This window comes from Gorilla gorilla, chromosome 21 (genome assembly GCF_029281585.2).
Source record: "Gorilla gorilla gorilla isolate KB3781 chromosome 21, NHGRI_mGorGor1-v2.1_pri, whole genome shotgun sequence".
In the NCBI taxonomy this organism is placed as follows: Eukaryota; Metazoa; Chordata; class Mammalia; order Primates; family Hominidae; genus Gorilla; species Gorilla gorilla.
Window position 1 is genome coordinate 55,885,885 of NC_073245.2, and position 19,761 is coordinate 55,905,645.

Sequence of the window (19,761 nt, forward strand, 5' to 3'; positions counted from 1 at the left end):
TAGGCCATGTATAGGTGTTCTGGCCAACAGCCAGAGATCTCAGATACCAGCATCTTGGTATAAATCGCTTGCCAAACATGAATGATGATACCTCCAAATGACTCCTGGCCCCAGCCATCAAGCACCTCAGCCTTTTGTCACCCCAATTGAGGTCCCAGATGTCATAGAGCAGAGACAAGCCATCCCTGCTGTGTTCTTTGTGAATTCCTGACTCCCAGAATCCATGAATATAATAAAATGGGAGGGAAGGTGTGCCCTCACTGCCATTTTGTTATATTTGTTTTTATTTTTATTTTTGATTTTTGTTTTGTTTTGTTTTGTTTTTTGAGACAGGGTCTCATTCTATCTCCCAGGCTGGAGTGCAGTGACACAATCTCAGCTCACTGCACCCTCCGCCTCCCAGGTTCAAGTGATTCTCCTGCCTCAGCCTCCCAGTAGCTGGGATTACAGGCATGGGCCAACAAGCCTGGCTAATTTTTTGTATTTTTAGTAGAGACAAGGTTTCACCATGTTGACCAGGCTGGTCTCAAACTCCTGACCTCAAGTGATCCACCCGCCTCGGCCTCCCAAAGCGCTGTGATTACAGGCGTGAGCCACTGCGCCCAGCCTTGTTTTTGATTTTTTTGAGACAGGGTCTTGCTCTGTTGCCCAGGCTGAAGTGCACTGGTGTGATCATAGCTCACTGTAACCTCAACCTCCTGGGCTCAAGCAATCCTCCTGCTTCAGCTTTCCGAGTAACTGGGACTACAGGTGTATGCTACCATACCCAGCTAATTTTTAAAAATGTATTTTAAAATACATTGAGTGGCTGGGCGCAGTGGCTCATGCCTGTAATCCCAGCACTGTGGGAGGCTGAGGCGGGCGGATCACGAGGTCAGGAAATCGAGACCATCCTGGCTAACACGGTGAAACCCCATCTCTACCAAAAAATACAAAAAAATTAGCCGGGCATGGTGGCAGGCGCCTGTAGTCCCAGCTACTTGGGAAGCTGAGGCAGGAAAATGGTGTGAACCCAGGAGGCGGAGCTTGCAGTGAGTGGAGATCGGGCCACTGCACTCCAGCCTGGGTGACAGAGCAAGACTCGTCTCAAAGAAAAAAAATATATATAGAGAGAGAGAGAGAGAGAGAGAAAGAGAGTCTTTTGTCTAAGCCGCCAAAATGCCATCCAGACTGAAGAAGACCCAGAAACTTCGGGGCCATGTGAGCCATGGCCATGGCCGCATAGGCAAGCTCCAAAAGCACCCCGGAGGCCACAGTAATGCTGGTGGAATGCATCACCATAGGATCAACTTCAACAAATACTACCCAGGTTACTTTGGGAAAGTTGGTATGAGGCATTACCACTTAAAGAGGAACCAGAGTTTCTGACCAGCTGTCAGCCTTGACAAATTGTGGACTTTGGTCAGTGAGCAGACACAGGTGAATGCTGCTAAAAACAAGCCTGGGGCTGCTCCCCTCATTGATGTGATGCAATCGGGCTACTACAAAGTTCTGGGAAAGGGAAAGCTCCCAAAGCAGCCTGTCATTGTGAAGGCCAAATTCTTCAGCAGAAGAGCTAAGAAGATTAAGGGTGTCAAGGGGGCCTGTGTCCTGGTGGCTTGAGGCCACATGGAGGGAAGTTCATTAAATGCTAACTACTTAAAAAAAACAAATAGGCCGGGTGCGGTGGCTCACGCCTGTAATCCCAGCACTTTGGGAGGCTGAGACGGGTGGATCACCTGGTTGGGAGTTCAAGACCAACCTGACCAACATGGTGAAACCCCGTCTCTACTAAAAATACAAAAAGTTAGCCAGGTGTGGTGGCGCATGCCTGTAATCCCAGCTATTCGGGAGGCTGAGGCAGGAGAATCACTTGAACCTGGGAGGTGGAGGTTGTGGTGAGCGGAGGTCGCGCCATTGCACTCCAGCCTGGGCAACAAGAGTGAAAACTCCGTCTCAAAAAATAAATATAAATTTTAAAAATTATATATATATATATATATATTTTGGGCTGTGGGGAGCTGGGCATAGTGGCTCATGCTTGTAATCCCAGCACTTTGGGAGGCCAAGGCGGGAGGATTGCTTGAGCCCAAAAGTTTGAGACCAGCCTGGGCAACATAGCAAGACCCCATCTCTATTTATTTATTTTTATTTGAGATAAAATTGCAGACATCATAGCACTTTACCCCAAAATAAATAAATACCTATAGAAATAAATATTGCCCAGGCTGGTCTTAAACTCCTAGCCTCAAGCGATCCTTGAGTCACTATACCTGGCCTTAAAATGGCAGTTTTAAGCCACTGATTTGGAGTAATTTGTTATACAGCAATAGGTAACTAGAATAAACACCTACAATCTTACAAGGAACTTTTTGGTTCTATCTGAATCTAATCCAACTTCCACTTTCACTTTTCAAAGGGATAACTGAGGCCTAGTTGTGGAAGAGACTGGTAATCTGCCTACTAACCAGGAGTTTCTCCCACCACGCTCTCCTGACCAAGAAGGTGCCTTGGAGGAAGCAAGGCCTGTTCTGCCACAGGGTCAGTAGGCTTTTCGCCTTCATCCATGGATGACTTGTGGCAAGGATATATTTTTTCTCCCATTTATGTGAAAACTTTGAAACTAATTGTGTGTTCTGTGAATGCTAGCTCTCTTGAATTGGGGTAATGGTTATTGTTTATAGAGCATAAGCCAAGTTTTATATTCTACAATGCAAACAGGTACCTGTTTCTAAATAAAACTGTTTACATTTTAAAAAAAAACAAAACTTTGAGGGCCGAGCGTGGTTGCTCATGCCTGTAATCCCACCACTTTGGGAGGCCAAGGTGGGCAGATCACTTGAGGCCAGGAGTTCAAGACCAGCCTGGCCAACATGACGAAACCCCGTCTCTACTAAAAATGCAAAAATTATCCGGGTGTGGTGATGTGCGCCTGTAATCCCAGCTACTCAAGAGGCTGAGGCAGGAGAATCCCTTGAACCCGAGAGGCAGAGGTTCCAGTGAGCCAAGATCACATCACTGTACTCCAGCCTGGGCAACAGAGCAAAACTCCGTCTCAAAAAAAAATAAAAAACCCACTTTGAAACAGAAAAGTGTGAAGAATACTGCATTAAACACCAGTGTGCCCATTAGACTTTAAAAAATTGTTAATATGAGTGGGCCGCGGCTGGGCCGCCGGGGCAGGCTAGGGGCGCCGCGGTGGGCCTCGGGGCCTTTGGGGCCGTGGGCTTTTGCTGCCGCCCGCCCCTTCCGGCTCCTCCCTGTAGTGCAAAGGGCACGTGAGCGAGGCGCCCGAAGGCGTCGCGGCGGGGACCATGTTGCTTCCGAACATCCTGCTCACCGGTACACCAGGGGTTGGAAAAACCACACTAGGCAAAGAACTTGCGTCAAAATCAGGACTGAAATACATTAATGTGGGTGATTTAGCTCGAGAAGTCTGATCATCGGATATCATGGAGTCTGGCAAGATGGCTTCTCCCAAGAGCATGCCGAAAGATGCACAGATGATGGCACAAATCCTGAAGGATATGGGGATTACAGAATATGAGCCAAGAGTTATAAATCAGATGTTGGAGTTTGCCTTCCGATATGTGACCACAATTCTAGATGATGCAAAAATTTATTCAAGCCATGCTAAGAAAGCTACTGTTGATGCAGATGATGTGCGATTGGCAATCCAGTGCCGCGCTGATCAGTCTTTTACCTCTCCTCCCCCAAGAGATTTTTTATTAGATATTGCAAGGCAAAGAAATCAAACCCCTTTGCCATTGATCAAGCCATATTCAGGTCCTAGGTTGCCACCTGATAGATACTGCTTAACAGCTCCAAACTATAGACTGAAATCTTTACAGAAAAAGGCATCAACTTCTGCGGGAAGAATAACAGTCCCGCGGTTAAGTGTTGGTTCAGTTACTAGCAGACCAAGTACTCCCACACTAGGCACACCAACCCCACAGACCATGTCTGTTTCAACTAAAGTAGGGACTCCCATGTCCCTCACAGGTCAAAGGTTTACAGTACAGATGCCTACTTCTCAGTCTCCAGCTGTAAAAGCTTCAATTCCTGCAACCTCAGCAGTTCAGAATGTTCTGATTAATCCATCATTAATCGGGTCCAAAAACATACTTATTACCACTAATATGGTGTCATCACAAAATACTGCCAATGAATCATCAAATGCATTGAAAAGAAAACGTGAAGATGATGATGATGACGATGATGATGATGATGACTATGATAATTTGTAATCTAGCCTTGCTGAATGTAACATGTATACTTGGTCTTGAATTCATTGTGCTGATATTAAACATGCATGCTGGATGTTTTCAAGTTGTGTTTTAGAAAACTAATAATAATGAGTAAACACAGTTACCATACTTTTCAATTGAAATGAAGGTTTTTCATCAGCCTTAAAAGTGTAAGAAAAATAAAGTTGTCGTTCATTCGAAAAAAAAATTGTTAATATATTGCCATATATGCTTTCCGTATGTATAATCATTTTTATTTTTATTTTTTTTACATGTAGACCTTAAAATCCCAATGTATAGGCCAGGCGCAGTGGCTCATGCCTGTAATCCCAGCACTTTGGGAGGCCAAGGCTGGCAGATCACTTGAGGTCAGGAGTTCAAGACCAGCCTGGCCAACATGGCAAAACCCTGTCTCTACTAAAAATACAAAAATTAGCCGGGTGTGGTGGCGGGCGCCTGTAGTCCCAGCTACTTGGGAGGCTGAGGCAGGAGAATCGTTTGAACCTGGCAGGCGGAGGTTGCGGCGAGCTGAGGTTGTGCCATTGTACTCCAGCCTGGGCGACAGAGCAAGACTCTGTCTTGAAAAAAAAAAAAATCCCAATGTATGCATAATGTTTTTTTTTTTTTTTTTTTTGAGATGGAGTCTTGCTCTGTCACCCAGGCTGGAGTGCAGTGGCATAACCTTGGCTTGCTGCAACCTCTGCCTCTCGGGTTCAAGCGATTCTCCTCCTGAGTAACTGGGACTACAGCCATGAGCCACTGACCCTGGCCTGTATAATCAATTTTTTTTTTAGACAGAGTCTTGCTCTATTGCCCAGGCTGGATGGAGTGCAGTGGCACAATCACTGCAACCTTCGCCTCCTGGGTTCAAGTAATTATCCTTGAGCCTCCCGAGTAGCTGGGATTACAGGCACACACTACCATGCCGGGCTAATTTTTTGTATTTTTAGTAGAGACAGGGTTTTACTATGTTGGCCAGGCTGGTCTCAAACTCCTGACCTCATGATCCGCCCGCCTCAGCCTCCCAAAGTGCTGGGATTATAGGCGTGAGCCATGTCACCTGGCCCTGTATAATCTTTTTTACCAAACATTTGAAATGAAATTGCAGACAGAATAGTATTTTACCCCTAAATACTTCATTGTATAATGCCATTATCATTTCTATTACCTAATGTTTAATACATATTCAGACTGTCCCCTAATTGCCCCCAGAATATGTTTTATAGATTTTTTTTTCAAGCCAGGATTTAGTCAGGCTTCACACATTGTATTTGACTGTCTCTTTAAATCCAGAACAGTCTCCCTCTTTTTTTTACAAATGATCTTTTTTTTTTTTTTTTTCAGACAGGGTCTTGCTCTGTTACCCCAGATGGAATACAGTGGCACAATCATAGCTCACTGCAGCCTCAACTTTCTGGACTCAATCGATCCTCCCACCTCAGCCTCCACAGTAGCTGGGACTACAGGTGTGCACCACCATGTCCAGCAAATTCTTTAATTTTTTGTAGAGACAGGGTCTCACTGTGTTGCCCAGGCTGGTCTGGAACTCCTGGGCTCAAGTGATCCTCCCACCTTGCCCTCCCAAAGTATTTGGTTTACAGGCATGAGCCACTCCTCCTGACCAGACACTGATTTTTTGAAAAGATCAAATTAGGGGTCTTGCAGATTATCTCACATTCTGGATTTATCTCATTGCTTCATCACGGTGTCTATTAACTTGTTCCTTTATCTTCTTTATTTCCTGTAAACCGAAGTTAGGTCTGAAGGCTTGACTGTGAATTAAACATTTTTGGCAAGAATATTTCATAGGTGGTGATGTCAGATTAGTTTTTATTAGTAAAATTAAGCTTAACTAGCTAAAGTGGTGAGCAGGGGTGTTTTGTTTTGTTTTGTTTTGTTTTTTGTCTTTTTGAGACGGAGTCTTGTTCTGTCGCCCAGGCTGGAGTGCAGTGGCACAATCTCGGCTCACTGCAACCTCCACCTACCAGGTTCACGCCATTCTCCTGCCTCAGCCTCCCAAGTAGCTGGGACTACAGGCGCCCGCTACCACGCCTGGCTAATTTTTTGTATTTTAGTAGAGACGGGGTTTCACCGTGTTAGCCAGGATGGCCTCCATCTCCTGACCTCGAGATCCGCCCGCCTCGGCCTCCCAAAGTGCTGGGATTACAGGCGTGAGCCACCACGCCCGGCGCAGGGGTGTTTTTAAATTCAAACAAGTGTTCCAACTTCACTCTTAAAAATAAAAAAGCAACGACAACCAAAAACAAAACCAAAAGAAGAAAACATATATACCAGTCCTAGCAGGTAACAGTGTAAAAATAACTGGAGATAGCGCCACTGCACTCCAGCCTGGGCAACAGAGCGAGACTCCGTCTCAAAAACAAAAACAAAAACAAACCCCTCTGATCCCCGAGTTTTCTGGGAGAGGGATTTGAGTAATAATACAACTCCGGTCTCCCGCACAGCCCGCTCCGCGCGTGAATTACCCTTTCTCCATTGCAATTGCCCTGTCTTGATAAATCGGCTGTGTCCAGGCAGAGGGCAAGGTGAAACCCCTTCGGCAACCTTACAGGGCTGCCCTTCCGCAGCTCACAGTCTAATTGCTGAGAGAAATTAACCTAATAATAGTTGCAAACGGAACACCGGGCATGCAGTGTGAGGGGCTGGTCCAGAGCCTCTGACCCACACTGGGAAGTCATGGACGGTTCAGGGGTCGGGGGCGACACAATGTCCGAGGCCTGCGACGTCCCTCCCTTGCTCCCTCTCATCCCTGCGACTTTCTTTCACCCGTCCTCCACACGAACGAGACCACGCCACCGAGAAGAAGGCTCTGGGGCGCGGGGCTGGTTAGAGCCCCAGAGCCCCCGCAGCCCGGCTCCAGGTGTCCCTGCGCACAGGCGCCCCAAGGTGACGTCAGGGACGCGACTCCCGCGATGCCCCGCGGGCCGCCTGATCCCAGGCGCGGGCTCAGATTGGGATCTCGGAGTTCCCGTGCGCCCTCCTGACGGTGCAGTCTGGCGGCCCGTGGCGCGGGCGCTGCCATGGAGCATCCTGGAGCCTTTGGCCTCGGTTTACATGGGAGGCCCCTCGAAACAGGGCACGTCACTTGCCCCGGGTCACCTGCGGGCGGCGAGACTCTCGGGTTGACTCCAAGGCCTGACATTCCCCTCCGGTTTTCCCGGAGGAGGGTGAGGTTGTTGCCAGGAGCTGCCGTAAGGCTGGAGGAGCTTGCGGTTGGGTCCACCCGCCTCTGGACAGGCCTTAGCGTTCACCCGCGGTTTCTCCCTGACTTTGAACCCAAACTCCCTACCCCGCAAGTCCTTCCCTGTTTGATTGCTGAACTGCAAGTGACAGAAGAACTAAGTGTTGGCAAAAGCCGATGCTCCAAAGGGTGCAGAGTAGAGGTCAGGGGTGGGGGCCTCGCCATGGGGTATGTATAATGTAGCCCAGGGTCCTGGCACCGAGTCTCTTCAGGAATGCAAGGGATTTGGATTAGATGGTTTCTTAGAGATCTAAATTATCCCCCTTTGCAATTGCATACCTAAAGAAACCGCTAGGGCTGGCATGAGCCTGGAAAAACACAGGCAGGGTTAATGGCCCTGTCCTTTAGTCAGTGGCCCCACACTTCTTCCAGTGACTCAGAAGGGGCCCCTGGAGTCATGCAAATGGAACATATCCATCATGCGCCAAAACGTCGTTGTGTCTCCTTGTAATCCCTTCCTCTCCACAACCATTGTCACTTTAGATTGGTTTCTGTCACTTTAGATTTGTGTGTAACTTCTAGAGTTTTTTTTTTTTTTTAGGCAGAGTCTCACTGTGTCATCCAGGCTGGAGTGCAATGGTGTGATCTCGGCTCACTGCAACCCCTGCCTCCCGGGTTCAAGTGATTCTCCTGCCTCAGCCTCCCAGGTAGCTGGGATTACAGGCGCGAGCCACCGTGCCCGGCCTAGAGTTTTATATAAATAGTCTTATAGGCCGGGCATGGTGGCTCACGCTTGTAATCCCACCACCTTGGTAGGCCTAGGTGGGTAGATCACTTGAGGTCAGGAGTTTGAGACCAGCCTGACATGGCGAAACCCTATCTCTACTAAAAATACAAAAATTACCTGGGTGCAGTGGCTCGTGCCTATAATCCCAGCTACCTGGGGGGCTGAGGCAGGGCAATCACTTGAACCCAGGAGGTGGAGGTTGCAGTGAGCCGAGAACATGCCACTGCACTCCAGCAGGGGCGACAGAGTGAAACTCCATCTCAAAAAAAAAAAAAAAAAAATTAGCCTGACATGGTGGTGTGTACCTGTAGTTCCAGCTACTCAGGAGGCTGAAGTGGGATGATGGCTTGAGCATGGGAGATGGAGGCTGCAGTGAGCCGAGATCGCTCCACTGCACTCCAGCCTGGACTATAGAGCCAGACCTTGTCTCTAAAAAATTTAAAAATTAAGAAAAAAATCATACAGTATGCTCTCTTTTGCTTCTTTTAGCACAGTTTGTAACTTATTTATATTTTATCAATAATTTATTCCATTTGCTGAGTAGTATTCCACTGTATGGATATATTTGTTTTTTATCTATAATTTGTTTATTCAGTCACCTGTTGACATTTAGGTTGTTTCCAGTTTGGGGTTGTAACAAACAAAGCTATCTAAAAGCTTTGTGTGGAGATGTGTATTCATTTTTCTTGGAGTGGCTAGATGATATGATGGGTGTATATTTAAGGTTTTTTTTTCTTTTTTTTTGAGACAGAGTTTTGCTTTGTTATCCAGGCTGGGGTGCAGTGGCATGATCTTGGCTCAGTACAACCTCCACCTCCCAGGTTCAAGTGATTCTCTTGCCTCACTCTCTCGAATAGCTGGGATTACAGGTGCGCACCACCATGCCCAGCCCATTTTTTTTTTTTTTTTTTTTTTTTTTTTTGAGACGGAGTCTTGCTCTGTCGCCCAGGCTGGAGGGCAGTTGCGCGATCTCGGCTCACTGCAAGCTCCGCCTCCCGGGTTCACACCATTCTGCCTCAGCCTCCCGAGTAGCTGGGACTACAGGCGTCTGCCACCATGCCCGGCTAATTTTTTGTATTTTTTAGTAGAGACTTGGTTTCACCATGTTAGCCAAGATGGTCTCGATCTCCTGACCTCGTGATCCACCCACCTAAGCCTCCCAAAGTGCTGGGATTACAAGCGTGAGCCACTGTGCCTGGCCCTATTTAAGTTTTTAAGAAACAGTTTTCAGGCTGGGCATGGTGGCTCAAGCCTGTAATCCCAGCCTTTGGGAGGCCAAGGCAGGTGGATTACGAGGTCAGGAGTTTGAGATCAGCCAGTCTGAGTCACCCCGGTCAACATGGTGAAACCCCATCTCTACTAAAAATACAAAAATTTGTCAGGTGTGGTGGTGTGTGCCTGTAGTCCCAGCTACTTGGGAGGCCCAGGCAGAAGAATTACTTGAACCTGGGAGGCGGAGGTTGCCATGAGCCGAGATCTCACCACTGCACTCCAGCCTGGGATACACAGCGAGGCTCTATCTCAAAAACACAACAAACAAACAAACAAAAAACAGTTTTCAAACTGGCTGTACAATTTTACATTCCCACCAGCAGTACTTGAGAATTCTAATTGCTCCCCATCTTCATCAACATTTGGTATAATTAGTCTTTTTAATTTTAGCCATTCTAATAGGCATGTAAATCTCATTGTGGTTTTAATTTACATTCCCCTAATTACATGGTATTGAGCATCTTTTCATGTGCTTTTGCCACTGGATATAGGATTTGCAGATGGATCAGATACGTGATGTGAGAGAAGAGTCAATGATTTTGAACCCTTGCCAATCCCTGAGTACTTCCTAATCCCCCTCCTGCTTGCCATGCGCTGGCTATTTCCTGTGCCATTCCCTGCATTGCAAATTCCTAAATCATCCAGCTCTAAAGAGCCTTCAGTGATCCTGTTGGGTGGGCACTCACAGTCCTGGCAATTGATCTTCACCTGTACAGAGTTAATTTCCCACTCATTATCTTCTGTACCAGTTGGTGAGCTTCCTGAGAATATGGATGGTTGGATTTTCTCGTTATGACTAACCCCTAGTTGTAGCCCAGACTCAGACTTTGAGTATACATCACAAATGGTACTCTCCAATCTCATATCAAGTTGTGGATGTTTTGCTTCAAGCTACCAGCCCTTAGCTATGTGATCAGTGCAATTTACTTAATATCTCTGTGTCTTAATTTGTTTGTCGTTAAAATGTTACCTGCTGCACAGAGTAATAAGCATTAAATGCAAAATAAGCCAGCGCAGTGGCTCATGCCTGTAACTCCAGCAAGTTGGGAAGCTGAAATGGGAGGATTGAACCCAGGAGTTTGAGCTTGTTTGAGCCCAGGAGTTCGAGGCTGCAGTGAGCTATGATGGCACCATTGCACTGCAGCTCCCCAGATTGGAGTGCAGTGGTGCCATCATAACTCACTGCAGCCTCAAACCAGAGTGAGACCCCATCTCTAAAAAAAAAAAAAAGGCAAAATGAATGTAAAGCTCAATATGGTGCCAGGCACATAGTGTCTTCCCTAGAAAAATCATCCTGTTATTCTTATCTTTTTTTTTTTTTTTTCCCGAGACAGGGTCTCACTCTATCACCCAGCTCAGAGTGCAGCGGCAAGATCTGGGCTCACTGCAACCCCTGCCTCCCAGGTTCAAGCAATTCTTGTGCCTCAGCCTCCTGAGTAGCTGAGACTACAGGTGAGTGGCACCACACCTGGCTCATTTTTGTATTTTCAGTAGAAATGGGGTTTCACCATATTGGCCAAGCTGGTCTCGAACTCCTAGCCTCAAGTAATCTGCCCACCTTGGCCTTCCAAAGTGCTGGGATTGCATGCATGAGCCACCTTGCCCAGCCAAGCTGTTATTATTTTCTGATCTGAATACTTTGATAGTCCATTTCTGAAACTCAAAGATAGGTGTTTTGCAAATGGTTATTAATGTAATCTCAATCTTTTCAGTAATAAAAGCTGACATTGGGGGCCTGGCACGGTGGCTCACACCTGTAATCCCAGCACTTTGGGAGGCCAAGGCAGGTGGATCACCTGAGGTCAGGAGTTCAAGACAAGCCTGACCAACATGGTGAAACCCCATGTTTCTACTAAAAATACAAAATTAGCCACGTGTTGTGGTACATGCCTGTAATCCCAGCTACTTGGGAGGCTGAGGCAGGAGAAATGCTTGAACCCGGGAGGCAGACGTTGCAGTGAGCCAAGATCATGGCGCCATTGCACTCCAGCCTGGGCAAAAAAGAGCAAAACTGTCTCAAAAAAAAAAAAGCAGGTATTGAATTAGTTTGATTCCTTGAATCAAGTAATTGAATTGCTTTCCTTCCTCCTTCCATTGAGATCCACATTGTTGTAGAAAGTGTCCCTTTCCAGGCTGAGTCCTTGGCCTCTTATGTCTATATGGCCACTTGTTTACTACCATGTCTCTGTTCTCTACACTGATGCCCTGGAGTGGGACAGAAGAGTCTGAAAAACATCCCTTTGTTTCAAAATCTCTCTCTCTCATTTTTAGTAGAGACGAGGTCTAGTTGTGTTATCCAGGCTGGTCCTGAACTCCTAGCCTCAAACTGTCCTTTCACCTTGGCCTCCCAAAGTGTTGGGATTACAGGATTACATGTGAGCCACTGAACCCAGCCAACAGGTGTATGTAATAGTTTAAGGAGACTTGGTATTTAGGTTTCGATTTAACAAATTTTTTTGTACAGAGGGGGTCTCACTATGTTGCCCAGGCTGGTCTCGAACTCCTGGCTTTACACAATCCTTCCACCTTGCCCTCCCAAAGTGCTGGGATTATTACAGGTATGAGCCACTGCACCTGGTCCCAAATCTCTTTTTGAGACAGAGTCTTGCTCTGTCACCCAGGCTGGAGTGCAGTGGCACAGTTTGGGCTCACGGCAACCTCCTCCTCCTGGGTTCAAGTGATTCTCATGCCTCATCCTCCTGAGTAGCTGAGACTGCAGGTTCGTGCCACCATGCCCAGGTAATTTTTGTATTTTTAGTAGATATGGGGTTTCACCATGTTGGCCAGGCTGGTCTCAAAGTCCTGACCTCAAAGTAATTTGCCTGCCTTGGCCTTCTAAAGTGCTGGGATTATGGGCATGACCACTGTGCCCAGCCTGAATCTCTTTTGATGTCCCATATTTTATGAGATACAATTCAAACTCTAGCATTCCCAGCTTTCTCACTTGAGGTCCAAGCCTTTCTAACTCTTCAGCCCAAATGTTAGCTTTGTAACATTGCATCCACTCAATTTAAATGGAATGTGTAAAACCCCTTCCATGAGTACCTACCAGAAGCCAAGCTATAGTAAAGGTCTGAAGCTTAAAATGTGCACAGGCTGTCCTTTCTCTTGAGAGAGAAATAAAATGGTGGAGGAAGTGTGATGAGGACAAGAATGATAAGGAGGATGCTCTGGAGGGGGAGGGGGAAGACTCCAGCCAGAAGGGCCATGTGATTCTACTTATCATCAATCAGTGTTTGTTTGGTGTCCAAGCTGGTGCTGAGCCCTGAGCATTTAATAAGTTGATTTGACCCTTATCTTCCCAATACAGGGTCAGGCCTGGGGGTTGGGGCAAATTGTGGAATAACCAAATACCTGGAGCCTCCCTGTCCAAGGAGGGCGTGTTCAGAAAAAGTTTCCCAGCAGAGATAAATTCTGTATGTTATTAGTCCAGAGTCCAGGGACCACTCCCAGGTGTGGTTTCACTCGGGACACTGGGAATCCTCTCTCCAGGGGATATCTGTTGGTTTGATGACAACTGGAGAGGAAATGTGTGGAGATCATCAGATTCCATCTGGCACTAGGGTGATCTCCCTGCTGCCTGACTCACAGCACTGACTCCAGGCTTCTTTGGCTCTGGGGCATTGGTTAACTGGCCCCAGTTCCAGGTTGCAAGTGCACTCTGCAGCTGTTCCCTGCCTCTTGCTTTGGGCAGATACCTTGCCCAAGCTGTCAGGTCCTGCCTCTCCCTGAAATGGGATGACTAATGTGTGGACCTCAAAGGATAAGAGTGAGCGCAGCTGAAGAATTACAGTAGTAATAATAGCTAACAGTAATATAGTTCTTTTTTTGCTGGGCACGGTGGCTCACGCCTGTAATCCTAGCACTTTGGAAGGCCGAGGTGGGTGGATTGCCTGAGATCAGGAGTTTGAGACCAGCCTGGGGAACATGGTGAAACCCCGATCTCTATTAAAATACAAAAAATTAGCCAGGCGTGGCAGAGTGCTTCTGTAACCCCAGCTACTCGGGAGGCTGGGGTTATTGAGACGGAGTCTTGCTCTGTTGCCAAGGCTGGAGTGCAGTGGCATGATCTCAGCTCACTGCAACCTCCGCCTCCCGGGTTCAAGTGATTCTCCTGCCTCAGCCTCCTGAGTAGCTGGGGTTACAGGTGCATGCCGCCACGCCCGGCTAATATTTTATATTTTTAGTAGAGATGGGGTTTCACCATGTTGGCCAAGCTGGTCTCAAACTCCTAACCTTAGGTGACTCACTCGCCTCAGCTTCCCGAACTGCTAGGATTACAGGCATGAGCCACTGTGCCCGGCCAATATAGCTCTCATTATGTGCCAGGAACTGTTTTTGGTGCTTTACACATATTAATTTATTTAATCCTATAATTACCTACAAAGTATAGTGATTAAGAGCATAGACTCTAGAACTAGACAGGCCAGGTTTGAATCCCTGCTCTGCCATTTACTAGCACTGTGACCTTGGGGAAGTCTGTGCCTCAGTTTTCCCATCTGCTAAAAGAGGATAATCCCAGTATCTACCTCATAGAGTTGTTACAAGGATTAAATGAGTTACAATTTATAAACAGAATGCTGGCTGGAAATATTAGCTGGGCATGGCGGCGTGCTCCTGTAACCCCAGTTACTTGGGAGGCTGATGATAGTTTAAAAACTATCTAAAATTTTGATAAATCCCATTTTTCCAGGTGAGAAAACTGAGGCACAGAAGAGTTAGGTAATTGGCTGGGCATGATGGCTCATGCCTGTAATCCCAGCACTTTGGGAGTCTGAGTCGGGTAGATCACCTGAGGTCAGAAGTTCAAGACCAGCCTGGCCAACATGATGAAAACCCGTCTCTACAAAAATACAAAAAATAGCCAGGCATGCTGGCGCATTCCTGTAGTCCTAGCTACTCGAGAGGCTGAGGTGGGAGAATCATTTGAATCTGGGAAGTGGGGGTTGCAGTGAGCCAAGATCACACCACTGCACTCCAGTCTGGGCAATAAAGCAAGACTTGGTCTAAAAAAAAAAAAACAAAAAAGTTAAGTAATTTGCCTAAGATACCGCAACTGAATGGTGGAGCTGGGACTCAAACCCCAGGAAGTTTGGCTGTGGAGGCTGTGCTTTCAATGAAGTGGGCATGTCCACATTAATTACTTTATAAGGGGAGTGGGCGGGAGAAACCCTGAATTAAGTGATGTAGAAGCTTCTAGCACTTAAGATGTGAGTTAGTCTTCCTTCTTCTGTGGTAAGTGAAGTTTGCAGCAGCTGGTGGCTGGACTGTCCCCAGGTGGCCAGCAGCTTCTGGAAGGGGGCTCTGAGGCCTGAACAGGGGCTAAAAGGCTGGGGTTTGGTTTGGTTTCTTCAGCGTCCTGTCTCAGAGCTCATTTATCTTCCTCTCAGCACTGCTCCCAGGAAGTCCAGTGTGACTTGATCCTTGGTACTTGGTAAATGTCAATCTAAAATAGAAAACCTTTGCTAAATCTCAAGGAGAGACAGTCTCACTGTCTGTCGCCCAGGCTGAGTGCAGTGGCGGGATGACGAGGGCTTGAGCCCCTCGAACTCCTGGGCTCAAGCAATCCTCCTGCCTCTGCCTCCCAAGTAGCTGGGATTACAGGCATTCACCACCACAGCCAGGTAATTTCTTAATTTTTTGTAAAGACAGGGTCTCACTCTGATCCCTAGGCTGGTCTCAAACTTTTGGACTGAATCAATTCTCCCACCTCGGCCTCCCAAACTGCTAGGATTACTGGCGTGAGCCACTAAATCTGGCCTAATCTCTGGGAGTTTAAACCCAAGGTAAACTGAATTCAATTCAACAAACCTTTGCCTGGGGCTTCTTAAGTCAGGTCTTCTATTGGGCCCTGGAGATACTGGTGTGCATTGAGAGGCCACCGGACCTCAGGATGCTCCCAGTTCAAAGGGGGAAATGCAGAAGTCTACAGGCAGATTGTGGGCAGTGGACCCCAAATTAAATAGGAATCAGCCACATGGGAGGGGCAGGAAGTGTTCCTGCCCTGGGTAATGGCTCAGGCAAAGGCAAAGAGGCCGTTTCTTTTGGCCAGGGCTGGGTGGTGGTCTGGAAGATCAGATAAATGTGATTGTGGAGTAAGGAATTTACCCTGAGGGAGAGGAGGATGGTTTTAAATTCTGGAAAGAGCTCACGCCTGCAATCCCAGCACTTTGGGAGGACAAAGCGGCAGGATCCCTTGAGCCCAGGAGTTTCTAGACCAGTCTAGGCAGCAGCAGCATAGCAAGACACCCCCTTCTCTAAAAAAAAAAAAAAAAAAAAGCGCGGTGGCTGACTCCTGTAATTCCAGCACTTTGGGAGGCCGAGGCGGGCGGATCACGAGGTCAGGAGATCGAAACCATACTGGCCAACATGGTGAAACCCCGTCTCTACTAAAATACTAAAAAAAAAAAAAAAAAAAAAAAAAATTGCCGGGCGTGGTGGCGTGCGCCTGTAGTTCCAGCTACTTGGGAGGCTGAGGCGGGGGAGTCGCTTGAACCCGGGAGGTGGAGGTTGCAGTGAGTCAAGATCGCGCCACTGCACTCCAGCCTGGCGACAAAGCGAGACACCGTCTCAAAAAAAAAAATCAGCCGGGTGTAGTGGCGAGTGCCTGGTCTTAGCTACTCGTGAGGTTGAGTGGGAGGATCGCTTGAGCCCAGGAGGTGGAGGTTGCAGTGAGCTATGATCGCGAAACTGCCCTCCAGCCTGGGCGACAGAGCAAGACCCTGCCTCTAAGAAAAATGAACAACAAAAAATAAAGTCTATTAAGGAGGGTCTCTCGGAGGCAGGAGAGGAAGCAGGGAGAGGCACAGGTAGGGTGAGGGGCCGCTTTAGGGTGGGGCTCTAGGGACCCAGGAGTGGCTTGGACTATTGTGGGGGATTCCGCCCTGGCGCTTTCCCTGGCTGGCTCTCCCATGCTCGCGCCTCGCTCCCCTTCCTCGGTCTTCGCTATGTGGGATACTCCTGGGCCGCCCCGGACTGACACCTGAGCCAGGCCTCGGTCACATCCCGGCCCGCTCCACAACTCCGAAGTCGCGGCCGCCGCCCCTGTCCTGCAGCCGGCTCTGGAGGGTCTGGGCAGGTGCCGCCCCTCAGGCCCCGCCCCGCCCCTGGCTCCGCCCCTCACCCAGGCCCCTCCCCCGGCGCCCGCGCGCCAGGACCGGGCGGCGCCGACGCGCTTGGCGGGAGATAGAAAAGTGCTTCAACCCGCGCCGGCGGCGACTGCAGTTCCTGCGAGCGGGGAGCGAGGGACCTGCTGACACGCTGACGCCTTCGAGCGCGGCCCGGGGCCCGGAGCGGCCGGAGCAGCCCGGGTCCTGACCCCGGCCCGGCTCCCGCTCCGGGCTCTGCCGGCCGGCGGGCGAGCGCGGCGCGGTCCGGGCCGGGGGGATGTCTCGGCGGACGCGCTGGTGAGACGAGCCGGGAGGGCTTGGGCCCCTCCCCCTCCCTTTAACTCACCCCTCCCCCACCCAGCTACCCCCGACCCTCCCCAGGCTGCCACCAAGCTGGGGTGTGTGTGTGTGTTGGGGGCGGGGTGTTTCCGCGGAAATGCTGCGTCCTGGGCCCTCTGAGGCAGGGGCGCGCGTAAAGCTGGGGGGCTCTTGGGCGTCCCTCGCGGCTCCCCAGGCCTGCTGGGCCTCGGAGCTGGGACGGGCGGGTCTCCTGGGACCCGGGCCAAACCGTGCATGATGTCATTTTGTCTCCCGCCTAATTGCGGGATGGGGGTGGGCCGGCCGGTGTCAGCTGGCAGGGCCTTCGCCGGCGAGGGAGACGACCCCTGGGAGCGAGAGGGAGTCTTCAAGTCCCAGCTAGTGGGAGACCGAGCCTGGGAGGCACTTGTTCCAGCCTAGTTTTGGGTCAACTTGGTGGGTGGGCTTTGCTCCTTAACATTCCGGGGAGCACAGAGTCCCCCAAGCCCTCTCCCCTGGACTGAGAAGGGTGCTGAGCTGGGGGCTCTTTTGTCTCTCCCACCTGGGTTCCGCGCCCCAGCTTGGTTCGGTTTGAGACCTCTCTTCCTGTTCCCACGAGGAGTTTTGGGCAGCAGGGGTTGAAGGTGCGGGGGAGAGAGAGAGTCCCTGGGGCAAAGGCAGGAACTGCGGTCTCCATTTTACTTATTTCCCCAGAGACTTAAGTGGCAGAGCCGAGCCCGGAGCCAGGTCTGTGGCTCCAGATCCCTGTCTTACACCTGTGCGCCTGGGGCCTGAGCTCCAAGCTTTTCAGCCTGCCTGGGAGACAGGACAGTGGGGTCCAGACCTCTTCCCTGCCTGGATCGCTGCAGCTCAGATAATCTCGCTCTGACGCCCAGGCTGGAGTGCAGTGGCGCGATCTTGGCTCACTGCAACCTCCGCCTCCCAGGTTCAAGCGATTCTCCTGCCTTAGCCTCCGGAGTAGCTGGGACTTCAGGCGCGTGTCACCACGCCGGGCTAATTTTTTGTATGTTTAGTAGAGACAGGGTTTCACCATGTTAGCCAGGATGGTCTCGATCTCCTGACCTTGTGTTCCGCCCGACTCGGCCTCCCAAAGTGCTAGGATTACAGGCGTGAGCCACCTTGCCCGGCCAACCTTCGGTCCCTCTTTAGACGATAGCCTCATCTAAAGATGAAGCCTTCCATCCCTCTAGATTTTTGCCCTTTCAGGCTGAGGATAGGGATCTGAGCACAGGGACTGTCAGTTCCTCAGGCCCCACTTTCCCAGGGCAGCGCCAATGTCCAGGAAGAGTTTTCTGTTTAGGCGCCTATCAGACCCTGCCCTGGTTTTTTTTTTTTTTTTTTTTTTTTTTTTTGAGGCAGGGTCTCCCTCTGCAGTCCAGGCCGGAGTGCTGTGGTGCTGTCATAGCTCACTGTAGCCTCAACCTCCCAGGTTCAAGTGATCTTCCCAACTCAGCCCGCTGGGACTGCAGGCTGAGTAGCTGGGACTATGGGCACGCGCCGCCACAACTGGCTAATTTATTTAGTTATTTAGGAGACAGAGCCAATCTGTGTCGCCCAGGCTGGAGTGCAGTGGCACAATCTCGGCTCACTGCAGCCTCTGCCTCCCGGGTTTAAGGAATTCTGTCTCAGCCTCCCAAGTACCTGGGACTATAGGCTCACGCCGCCACGCCTGGCTAATTTTTTGGATTTTTAGTAGAGACGGGTTTCACCGTGTTGCTCAGGCAGTCCGCCCGCCTTGGCCTCACAGAGTGCTAGGATTACAGGCGTGAGCCACCGCGTCTGGCCTGTTTTATTTTGTGTAGAGTTGGAAGGGGGCGGGAGTGGCCTTGCGTTGTGTCTCACCTCACTATGTTACCCAGGCTGGTCTCGAACTCCTGGCTTCCAGGGATTCTCCCCCCTTGGCCTCCCAAAGTGCCGGGATTACAGGTGTGAGCCACCTTGCCTGGCCCCATCCTGATTTTTTGTTCAGGAAGAGTTATTCCAGGAGTGACTGCCCCTAGACCACCCCAGGTCCTGGGCTACTTCTCCCATGAGGGGCTCAGTGGAGGAACCCCTCCCGTGTGAAGGATGGCAGCTCCACAGCCCTCAGCCCATTTCCTGGCCACTTGCTGTAACTCTCCTCTGCCCTAGTGCCCCACTTCCCGCTTTGTCTCTGACTCACCCCTGTCCTGGAGCAGAGCCCAGCACGTTGAAGGGCAAAAGGTAGGGTATGTTGGACCACAATGTGGTTGCCACCACTAACTGGACTCTGCTTTTTCAGCTGGGATTAGGATGTGAGGACTTGCAGGTGTCTGGAGTTAGGAAGGTTCAGAGCCTGGCTCTATGAACTTGGCAGGTGGCCTCACCCCTCTGAGCCTCAATTTCCGCATCTGTTAAGGGGGATAATGAGAATGTGGGTGAAGTTGATGGCCAGCACATATGGTAAAGTATATCATCTCACAGAAATGCCCCAGCTGTCTGAGATGCTGACCCTATCAAACAGCATTGGAGGCTGGGTGTGGTAGCTCATGCCTGTAATCCCAGCACTTTGGGAGGCCAAGAGTTCAAGACCAGCTTGACCAACATGGTGAAACTCCTCGTCTCTACCAAAAATACAAAAATTAGCCGGGAGTGGTGGTAGGCGCCTGTAATCGCGGCTGTTCGGGAGGCTGAGGCAGGAGAATTCACTTGAACCCAGGAGGCAGAGGTTGCTGTGAGTCGAGATCATGCCACTGCACTCCAGCCTGGGTGACAAAGTGAGACTCTATCTCAAAATAAATAAATAAATAAATAAATAAACAGCATTGGAGCACCAGGGAGTGTCCATGCAGACATCATTTCATCCTTGAAAGAATATTTGCTGACCTT

General features: G+C 49.6%; 2 protein-coding genes and 1 pseudogene across 2 annotated transcripts in view; all 3 read left to right on the forward strand.

The window, feature by feature from the left end:
* The first annotated feature begins 891 nt into the window (after nt 1-891).
* LOC129529132 (large ribosomal subunit protein uL15-like) lies at nt 892-3,136 on the forward strand (annotated as a pseudogene).
* Nucleotides 3,137-3,262: 126 nt separating this feature from the next.
* Nucleotides 3,263-4,427, forward strand: LOC101141762 (transcription initiation factor TFIID subunit 9). The gene has a single exon (XM_004062170.5). The coding sequence runs from the start codon at nt 3,432-3,434 to the stop codon at nt 4,224-4,226; it is 795 nt and encodes a 264-aa protein (XP_004062218.1). The 5' UTR covers nt 3,263-3,431; the 3' UTR covers nt 4,227-4,427.
* A 12,197-nt stretch (nt 4,428-16,624) lies between these two features.
* MYBL2 (MYB proto-oncogene like 2) overlaps nt 16,625-19,761 on the forward strand; it is a 51,933-nt gene continuing 48,796 nt past the window's right edge. Inside the window, exon 1 of the mRNA XM_019017475.4 lies at nt 16,625-16,893. Coding sequence (XP_018873020.2) covers nt 16,874-16,893 — 20 coding nt within the window. The 5' untranslated portion in view covers nt 16,625-16,873. The remainder of the gene's footprint in view (nt 16,894-19,761) is intronic.